General features: G+C 41.3%; 2 protein-coding genes across 4 annotated transcripts in view; one reads left to right on the forward strand and one right to left on the reverse strand.

The window, feature by feature from the left end:
• The window catches only part of col4a6 (collagen, type IV, alpha 6), a gene marked incomplete in the record, with an annotated part of 106,998 nt that extends 100,274 nt beyond the window's left edge, over positions 1 to 6,724 (reverse strand). Inside the window, 2 exon segments of the mRNA XM_024287809.2 lie at positions 6,159 to 6,207; positions 6,281 to 6,724. Of these exon segments, the coding sequence (XP_024143577.1) occupies positions 6,159 to 6,207; positions 6,281 to 6,291 (60 nt within the window).
• A 658-nt stretch (positions 6,725 to 7,382) lies between these two features.
• Positions 7,383 to 10,874, forward strand: part of col4a5 (collagen, type IV, alpha 5 (Alport syndrome)) — a 49,597-nt gene continuing 46,105 nt past the window's right edge. For all 3 annotated transcript variants that reach the window (XM_024288015.2, XM_024288016.2, XM_024288017.2), the window contains exon 1: positions 7,383 to 7,775. In XM_024288015.2, coding sequence (XP_024143783.1) covers positions 7,701 to 7,775 — 75 coding nt within the window. In that variant the 5' untranslated portion in view covers positions 7,383 to 7,700. The remainder of the gene's footprint in view (positions 7,776 to 10,874) is intronic.

Raw genomic sequence — 10,874 nt, forward strand, 5'->3', positions numbered from 1 at the left:
GATTGAGAAGATTTTCTCCCCCAAAAATTGATTTTCAAATACGAAGTGCTATATATTCTTTTATTTTGAAAATAACGATCAAGTGAATTACTAAAACACTATATAGTGCCCTGGATTTTAAAAGCAGTTCAGTTCACTACTTTTCTTTTGTTTTTATAAACGCTGGACATGAAATCACCAATTTCACGAAGTGAAGATCAAATCAGTGCAAACATTTTACGATGTCTATATGTGAATCCACTGTCTTCTAATTATGAAAAAGTGGATAGTTTATTAAAAAAATTAAATTTAAACACATTTTTTTGGCAAAAAAATTGTTCAACCGCAATGCATTGTGGTCTATATTCGCTAATGTAAGTGAGTATTGATGGACGCTACTTTTTTGCAAAGACTTCTGGGAAATTTCTAATGTACTCAATGTTTTTTGTTTATGTATTATTTTTGATATTTGTTTAGTTTCACAGAAAAAAATAAAACACCTAACTTGGAAAAAAATAAAGTAATCTGTCACACCTAATATGTTCGCATTCCTTTAATGTCAGGGGCGGAGCTACAATATTTTATTTTGGGGCGGGAGGGGGGTAGAAGACTTTGGAAGGGTGGCAAAAGTGAAAAGTCAAATGAAAAGATCAAAAAAACTTATTTATAACATTATTATTTTTATTTCATTTATTTTTTTACATTTTAATTCTTAAAGGGGATTCTATTGATGATTTCTTAATCTTTGTCGATAATGAGACTAATGTTGACACAAAAAGTGGGGTGTAAAGTTTTCTGTAGCTCCGCCCCCTGCTCAATGTAAATAATTGGGCAGCTAAGTAGAACCAAACATGGATCCATAACAAACACCAACAAAAGTGCAATTCTTCCGAAGTTCAGAAGCCCCCACAGACCCAGAGTTTAGGCAAATATGGCGGCAGCTTTCCTCCCCGCTATGCTCCGATGACCTCTGGCCTCAGAGGTCAAAGGTTTAGCAGCTCTGAATGATCTGGAGTCACAGGTTTGATTCCTTCCTTCAGTTCAGTCTGTAACCTCCAGCTTACCTGAGGTCAGACGGTGCTGTAGCATCACCACGTTTATCTCTGGACATAGAGGAGAGTCTTTAAACCACGTGCATGAGTGTGCACGTGAAGCTGCTGCAGCCCAGCTTTGTTGTTCCTGATCCTCCTGTCAGAGGACGGCGTGTGTGTGCGCGCAGGCCGGGTATTTCCCCGTGAAAACCCGTCTTTCATCGTCTCTGCAGGTTTTAATGGGAGGGTGGGGGACAGGCAGAACCACACAGAGAGACGACTCAGGTGTGGCTGCAGGAGACAGGAAGCTTTTCCAAAGAGCGCCGAGGCTGCGGTCTTAACGCACACTTCAACGAGGATCATGGGAGATCCCACAGAGTGGGAAGTGAGGCTCGTAAATATCCGGAAAATGCTTTTCCAGAGGAAGAAAAATAAAAAATAAAAACAGGAGTTATTTATAAATATAAAGTCTTAAAAAGCTGATAAATGAAAATAATGGTTTAATATTAAATATAAATGTCATCTATTGTCTATTAATGTTTATACACGTTAATAAATGTTTAATAAGTATTAATAAACCCTTATTATAACACTATAAGTGCTTAATAATATGATTTATACATTTTTATCAAATGTTAATGTTTATAACTATTTAAAAATGTGATCAAATATTCATGAATGCTTACAAATCAGCTCAGTGGCCTTGTGGTAGAGTGTCCGCCTTGAGTCTGAAAGGTCGCCAGTTCAACTCCACAGTCAAGTCAACTCTAAAAGTGGGACTTCCTGATTGAGCCTTCGCATTAAGGAGTTGGATTGGGGCGGTTAAACTCCCAAAAGATTCCTGAGCGCAGCTGTGTGTGCAGCTCACCCCTCCCCCAGGGGATGGGTCAAATACACATTTCATAAACCTAAATGCGTTACAACAAATGGAACTTTAACTTTTACAACTGCATCATACCCAGAAGCATGAATAGAAACACTGAATTTATGTCGGCAGAGGGAGCAGAACGAGGACTTTGGGGTGTCTTTTTCAGAATAGAGCCTGTTGAAGCTCCTCTTGTAGATGTTTCAGGGGAGACTGAAATATAAACGTCATCCTATAAACTAGTTCCACTTAATGTCGCAAACAAAACTTGACAAATACAAGCTTGACTTAAAATCGAAAGTCCCTTTCTAGTCCCTAACTACTATAAAGACTAAACCAAAACCAACTTTTACTACTCACTACTTTTATTTTTTTTAATGGTAAACATGACATCACTGATTTCCCAAAGTAAAATACGAACATTTTACTTTGACTATTTACGAATCCATTGTGATCTGAAGATGAAAACTTGGAGAACTGGAATTTTTTTTTAACCAAAATTGTCTATATTCATGAATCTAGTGAGTATTGGTTCTGGATAATTTCTGGAACTCTGTATTTTGGAATTTAAGATTCAGGCACTACTTTATACACTATATAGTATGTTAGCCTTTTTGCAGTGCTGTCCAAAGCTACAATTCCAAAATCAAGAGCCCACGAAATTTCTCTGTGAAAAACCAGTGTGCATCGATGCTCACTAGATTGATGTATATAGACGACAATGTATAGAATTTGAACAATATCTATGGAAAAAATGTACTTTCAGTTATTTTTTTATAAACCATCCAAGTTTTCATCTTCAGAACACAGTCTTAAAATGTAAATTTTTTTTAGGTTTATCCTTCAGAATTTCGATGATAGTAAAAGAAAATTTAAAAAGTAGGTATCCGAATGTACAGCACTTCACAGTTTTTAGGAAATATGGAGAGTATTCGGATTTAGCCCAGACAAAATGGTCAACGCTCTATATAGTGCATTTGTCAGGAATCAGAGCTCTGTCTCCCTCATCTGGTCACTGGCAGGAGCCATCTCCAGAGTATTAAGATACTACATTTCCCAGCTGCCCCAGCGCTCAATCCCGCTCAGCATACACTCATCGACAATCACCCATATGATATTTAAGCACAGCACAGAGCCTCACTCAGTGCGAAGTATTGTTTGTGCCTCCCTGCCTGCATTACTGAGCGTTTCTATGATCTACTGTCTCCATCCTACTTTATCTCTGATTGCCTGCCGCCTGCCCTGACCCTCGCCTGGACTCTGACAACTCTAGTCTCTTCTTTGATGCTTAACGCTTGTGATTGACCTCTGCCCGTCTGACCCTGATTTAGCTGTCTGCCTGTTTGTGACAGCATTAAGTAGTGAAGGAACACAATCTGGATCAGTCCCTTTTCTGAGTCCCCAGTGAACAGTTTGTCTGCAGTTTTGTTTAAATTCTCACATTTCTTAAGAAGATGTCATAAAATCTGAAACGTCAATCAGTTTGTGTGAGATTTGCACCACAAACGTTTGAGCGAAATAATCTTTGTTTTGTAATAATTTCCTGCGGCGGGACTGCTGTTGCTGTGGAAACACGCTCGCACGACAAGAACCTGTGCGTGCAATGACCCAGACGACTTTCTAATTCCAAACTAACTTCAGGATTCGTGGTTCCTGCTATAGAGGCAGCAGAAGACAAATATGGAAGAACATGGTTGTTGCAACAACCCTGCATGCAAAGGACAGGAACATCGCCCAAAGCAGGTCAAGGTGAAGTGCTTCTGAAAAGAATATCACTAGTGACATAAACCCTGTCACACTCCTGTACACTCCGTTTCTCTGCACACACACTCTCAGCTCTCACACAGTGAGCGACTCGGTTAATCTGAAAAGCATGACCTTTCTTTACAGCACCATATCTCTCCGTTAACAAGCTGCTTTCAGTTTTATCTGCTCAAACTCAAAAAGCCGATTAAACCTTTTCCAGACCCTCTGGAAATCAGCTGAGAAATCCCACAAATCCTCGGCGCTCTATGCTTCGGAATTCTATGAGTGTTCGAGCCTCAGTCTGGAAAACGTTTAGTTTTATTGTCTTTTTTCTTTCAAACCAAAGTGGAGCAGACACGTGCACAGCCTCCAGGAGAACCCGCATGACCTCATAAAGTTTGTCCCTTGATGAACACATCGACATTAAACTCTTTCTGAGAGGAGGGATGCAGCGGTTGAGGGTTCAAACCAGGAACTTACCCAGAGTTCAGGGGAATCTGTGGCTGCAGCCTCGGTGACATCACGCATATGAACAGGGTTTCAACTCAGGTAAAACAAAGGACAGATTGCTAAATGGAAAAGGCAGATTTGCAGCTTCCGCAGAGGTTATGACCCTCATACTTACAGCATTTCTACTATGTAGAGATGTAACGATTAATAAACTTAATTGATACACTGATTTTTATTCCTGCGATCCAACCAGATCAATTTGTCAAATCAAGCTATTCCATTACAAAACAAGAATTAGAAGGAATCTGGAAAACTTCACCTGCACTGTTCAGTACGAGGTATTTATCTGGTTGGAATGCTAACGAGTTGGAATTTTGGTTAAAGGTGTCCTGGATCAATTTTAGGTCAGTGAATCGGATTGTTCAAAATGAACCGATATCAACAATGAATCGTATCGTCGACCAGAAATTATGATATGAATTGAACTGTTGTTAAAATTTCAGGGCTGGGTTGATAAAACCGATTAATCGATCTGTATCGATCTAAGTCTAAACGATCAATAATCTATCCATAAAAGTAGAGGTGGATCTAAGCTTAATAGACCAATAACTAATCAATAAGAATAGAGATCAATCTAAGCTTAATAGATCAATTATTGATCCATAAAAGTAGAGATCGATCTAACGCTTAATGCTACAGTCTGCTAGCTTGATGCTAACGTATAATGGAATTTTCCATAGGGTGGCTAATGCTAACGCTCAGTTGACCTGAACATACATTGCTGACTCGATAAACATCTTTATAAACTCACAGGCATGAATTACCAAACTATTTTAAGGAAATATTTTTAAAGTAGTCTTAAGCATCATTTTTGTTCATACTTTCTTCTTCTTCTGGAATAATGTGTAATGCTATAGTGTGATCGCCACCTAGTGGCCAAACTGAAACGCCCTCCAGGAGAGGCAGAGCAATTGTTGGAGCTTCAATTTGAGAATCCATGTAACACTGTATGATATTAACATCATTATTTCTATACAATATATATATATATATATATATATATATATATATATATTATATATACATACTTTATTAATACATTTTACAATATGTGAGCTGTATTCAAAACATATATAGATTATTAATATATTTCTAAACAAATGTGTCTCATTGTGAAAACTCAAAACTGAATTGAATCGAATTGAATTGAGAGGATCGAATGAATTAAAAAAAATTCAATCAATCTAATGAGTCAAATGAAAACTCCTGTCAATGCGTCCTTCAGGTTCCTCAGATGTAGCAGCTGCAGCCCCACCTCTCATGGAACATCATTCTGTCCCAACCTGTCTAAGATGTTCTGAGAGTTTCCTGACCAGTGCAGCTGACAAAAATATGTCTTTCCAAATAAATGAATAAATAAATCCGGGTGGATATATTTGCACCGTCATGTCCTCCCCTGACTGAATCTGCTGATCCTGAGAATCAGACTCCCATAGGACTCACATGAGAAACTCACTGATATGAAGTTTGTTTTGACCAAACTCTGCTGCGTTCCCATCACTCCCAGCGGTTTGGAACAGGTGCTGGGATGTTTTCAGGAACAAAGCGTCACTTTTTCTAACACAGCTGTGACTTTCCCAAAATGCAACAGCTCAGGTGGCCCCTGAGCAACACTTTGGTTGTCAACATGGATGTAACCTGCTTTTAAACTGAGGTATTTACGAGAATTACAAACACTCGTTGGTGGGAAAAGTAGAGAAAAAGTGCAGGATCATCAGCAAATCTGATTTATTTGAATATGTAAATCAACTCAGCCGTAAGGAGGCGTGGCCTCAAAGTGTCTTAATGAATCCCCAACTTTAAATATTCATTATTAGGGGGCGGGGTTTGCATTGTTGCAACGCAGAGCTGATTTGAAAGACTTTAGTGCCATAGTGATGACATGAGGAGTGCGCGTGCGTGTGACACGTGCATCCACCAAGTCAAACGTTTGTCTCAAAGTTCACCTGAAAGCATAACATGACTCAAACCCCGCGATCACTGACATCCCACCTGTGTGGGGGTGAATAAAACAAAAGGGGACTTACTGCGCGCGCGGGTCCAAGCTGCAGCAGCACGGCGGTGATCACGCACGGCCTGAAAGAGTCGGACGTGGTGTTAGTGAGTCTGAGCAACCCCTGCGCAGGTGGTCTGAAGGAGAGCTTCTTACAGGAGCCTCATGTCCTCCGGATCCTCTCTTCAGCAGCGGCTCGGACGCGCTCATCCACGGCGGTTCCGACACCGTCTTCCGTCCGGACCCCCACGTCCACGCATAGACGGCTTCCACGCGTGTGAGAGGAGACGCAGTCAGTCCTTTCTCCTCGCGCGCGCACACAAAAGTAAAGACGCTGTGTGACTCGCCGAAGCCGCTGCCGCGCGCTCGCTGCTGCGCTCTCATCAGCGCCAAGCTTCAACTCTGCAGAGCGCACGGGGGCGGGGCGTGTGCGTGCAGCGCTGCAGGTTTGAACCTCATCAGAGGAAACTGGAGAACTCGGAAAAGTCCGAATCAAATCCACGCAGACGTTTCATCAGCTTTGTCGCTGGGATCGAACCCGCTTTGGGCCCGATCCGGGTCAGCGCGCGCGCGGTGCGCTCCGAGCTCCAGTTTCAGCTCTGCTTTCTATTTCAGTCCGCACTTCTTCAGGATCATCTGTCTGGATGCGCGAAAACAAACAAACAATCCAAACAACAACACGAGTCATTCCAGACGCACAGAACTTTCCACGTGCACCAGTTTGTACACTCTGACAGATCTTTGAACAGTTTTCTATCATGAACTTCAACATAGAGTTAACATCCATGTGCGCCACATATGAATAAAACGAGTTTAGATAAAGGCTTTATGACCTTTCACATTAGAAAATATGATCCTGCGGGACTTTTTTCTTTTTTTGTGGATCATGATTTATTTTCCTCGCGCCCCCCGGGACATAAATATTACTCCGTTAATGAGGAATGTCAGCAGTTGACCTTCACTGGAACTTTATGACTGCTTGTAGGAAGAACAGACCTGCTCAGGTGGAACCACCTGAATGTTCACCTGGCCTTGGTGCCACGAATGTGACCCCCTGTTGATCCCAAAGGAATGCGACGTGCCCGGGCGAAGGAAACCCTCACAGAAACTGTTTTAATGTCAGAGCTTTATAGCCCCCCCCTCGCACCTCTGGGACAGCCCGGGATTGGATGGGCTGTCAGATCCTTCCGCCGACACCCCCGTTTAAAAGAAAAAAATAATACATTTTTTAAAAAGTAGAGTATAAACTGGGGTGTCAGAGGAGGCTGGACCCGACCTGGTTTGTGTTTTCATGCCCGGGGGGGGCTCACAACCCATTTTTTTTCTCTCCCTGAGCTGCAGCCTGCGCACTGTATCACTGCGCGCAGAATCTAGTTCCGGCTCCGGGCAGGTTGGTCGGGGAAAGAGTCTGGTGCTGGAGCAGAGGCGCGCGAGCCACAGCCAGAGTCAGAGCGTCCGCGAGCGCAGTGACCATTCGCTCCCGCTTTCCGAGCACGGCTGGAGGCAGGTGGGAGGGAGGAGGCAGGGCATGCAGGACAGCAGCGCGTGCCAGTGAAACGGAGCTTCTACCACAAAGATGAGCGCGGACTCGCGGCGGCTCCGCGCGGCGCTGCTCTGCCTCGCGCTGTGCGCTGTTGGAACCGACTCCAAGGTAAGCGCCGAGCCGAGCCGGACAGCAGACCCGGAGGCCCCCCGCGGCCCCCGGACACTTTATAAATAGAGAGGCCGGGATGTGGAGCTCGCGCTCATGCGCGCGTGCGTTTTTGAAGTTGAGGATAATAACAAGAGAAGTTTTTAAAGGAGCGGTGAGTCATGAGTGGGACTCTTAAAGCGCTTCACTGAGCGACAGCACCGCCGCGTGCCTTCATCATAGGCGCGCGCGCGGATGTTAGAACACGGGCTTGTGTTGTGTACAGGTGCGCGAGCTCCACAGGTGAGCTTTCTCACGCTTTAGCTCATCTTCTACAGGTGAAGCAGCAGGTCCGTGTCTCCCATAAGATCTCATTTAATATTCCAGCAGCTCATGTTTTATTGATCAGTGGGAGGGGCTTGGAGGCTGGCCCCGCCCACATCCAAACTTCCTTGTATCCAACAGGAGATGTCAGAGTGTAAAGTTGTTTGGAGAAGATGTGATTAAAAATCAGAAATGCTAAAGTTGGAGATTAATTGTTTGATTTTCATATTATTTGTTTATTATTTCCCACAATATTTGTTCATTTTTTCCTCCCTTTTGCTGGTCTTCTCTGGTTACTTTTTCCAGATTATTTGCATGTCAGATTGGTTAGATTGCCTGTCAAATTTTAACCAGATTATTATTTATTTTTTTTATTAGATTTGTGTGTGTTTTTTTCCCCTCAGGTTGATTATTTCTTATGTTTTTGTTCAGTGTTTCTCAGATTCTTTTTTGGTTTGTTTTGCTTTTTTTACTCGTTTATTTTCTCAAACTGATCATTTGTTTCCCAGAATATTTGTTTCTTAGAATTTTTCCCAGTTTTTTGACTCTTTGGCTTGTCTTTACGGGTTGCTTTTTTCAGATTATTTGCATCCCAGATTGGTGAGATTGATTGTCAAAATTTCCCACATTAATTGAGTCATTTTTTTTGCATTTTTTTCCTTACCTTTTTGGTCTTAGGTTGTTTTTTTCTGTTTTTTTTTCTCAAGCTGATAATTTCCTGGGTTCATTTTTTATTATTTACCAGAATATTTGTTTCTTAGTTTGTTTTCTCACTTTTTTGTGTTTTAGGGTTATTCTCATTTTTTTCCCCAGATTATTTGCATATCAGAATGTTAGTCGTTTGTCAATTTTTCCTAGATTTTCTTTTCTATTTTTTTGGTCAGGTCGTTTTTTATGTTTTTTTTCCTCATGTTAATAATTTATAGGTGATTTGTTCTGTGTTTCTCAGATTAATTGTTTTTAGAATATATATATATATATATATATATATATAGATATGTTTTGTAAAAAAAATTGTACTCAGTTTTTTTGTCTCAAGATGATAATTTCCTTAAGTCTTTTTCTTTATTGTTTCTAAGTTTTTTTGCTTCTTTCATTCATTTATTCTACCTTTTGTCTCAAGTTGCTAATTTCTTAGGTTTTCTTGTTCATTCTCCATATTATTTGTATCTTTGATTAATTTTTTTGTTTTTTAGCTTTTTATTCATTTTTTGTCTTGAGCTGATAGATTAATTTTTTATTGTTTCCCAGATTTTTTGTTTCTTGGATTCATTTTTTTTTTTTTTTTCGTTTCAACTCTATTTTTTTTGTTGGTTATTTCTTGGATTTTTTTGTTCATTCCCCCCCCAGATTTCTTATTTCTTAACCTAATTTTTTTTTCATTTCTTGTTTCACTTTGTCTTTTTTTCTCATGTTGTTTGTTAGCTTGTTTGTTTGTTTCTCGGGTTGCTGCAGTCGTCTCAGGTTCTTTTGTGGAGGTTTTCTGCTCAAAAACAAAGAGATGATAAAGATGTGATGATGTTCCTCATCTGCAGCCTTTCTGGGCCCCCCCCTGGTGGAGGACTGGAGGTCTGACAGGTTCTCCTTTCATCATAAGGACTGACATGGCCGTTTGTTCTGAATGTTTGATAAATCTTTTAAAAACGTCGACGCAGGCGTGTGCATGCACACGTGTTCACGTCACACAGCTATGATGAAGATGATGTCTCCTATTTCAAGCTCGTTCTTCACCTTTCCTTTTGACCAGGGTGGGGTAGCAGTCTTGAGGGGGGCGTTAAAGCTGGGGTCTTTCATGGATCTTTGTCTTTCTGTGACGTTGGGATCCTAAATAGAAATTCCTTTTTTATCTGCCGTGGTCTGAAGCGGAGATTAAGGAGGCAGTGGAGCAGGAACAATACGGCTGAGATCCAGACTGAAGATAGCCGCGACAGAAGTTTAGTCAACAGTGGAGGAGACGAGGACGGAGCTGCTGTCGAATGTGTCTGATTAAAGCTGAACTTGGTGCCCTTACGGTTCCCACGGTAACTGCAGAGGTGGAGGTTTGGTTTTCCTTCTCCAGGATCTAGAAGGTGTCGGGTGTTCTGTCACATCCTCAAACATCAGAGGACTCCGCCCCCACCACTTTCAGGTGATGACTTTACGACATTTCAGTTGTTGTCACATCTTTTTTCTTTTGGATTCTATTCCTGTCCCCACACCCCTACTGGATTGATAAACTGATTGAGGTGAAGGCGGGGGTCACCAACCCTTTTGATAGTCGTGTTAAGGCTCACACTCCTCCAAAATTACACATTTTACAAATGTTCATAGTTAAATATTCAACACTTTATTGATGTTAATCTCAGCTATTGTTCAATTGATCACTTGTTCATAAAAAACATTTTAAGTCCCACTCTGATCATCTTTGATTGATTTTCAAAGCGTTTAAACCCTTTTTAGACAATTATTTTTTAAGCTGTAGTTTTCTAGGACATAGTTTCTGCAGAGTGGCAAGAGTTCATTAGAAAGTTGCGTTGAGAACGTTGGCACAGAGTAAGCCTGTCCGCACTGCACTGGTTTACGCTCTAGCTTACAGCCCCTCACAACCCCAACCTAACATTACCAGGGCAACAAAAATGGCGAGCAATATTGGAGCTGGGGGCCTGCCCATTGTATTTTCTACCAACAAGAAAACTCTTTTTCATGCATCATGTCTTCAATAAAGACATGATTATGCACTTTTAAGCTTAAATTTCTTTATATGTGTTCTCCATAACCAGAAAATGAACACTAGGACATTAGGGGTGCCACGATTAG

This window comes from Oryzias melastigma, linkage group LG18, assembly GCF_002922805.2.
Source record: "Oryzias melastigma strain HK-1 linkage group LG18, ASM292280v2, whole genome shotgun sequence".
NCBI classification, from domain to species: Eukaryota; Metazoa; Chordata; class Actinopteri; order Beloniformes; family Adrianichthyidae; genus Oryzias; species Oryzias melastigma.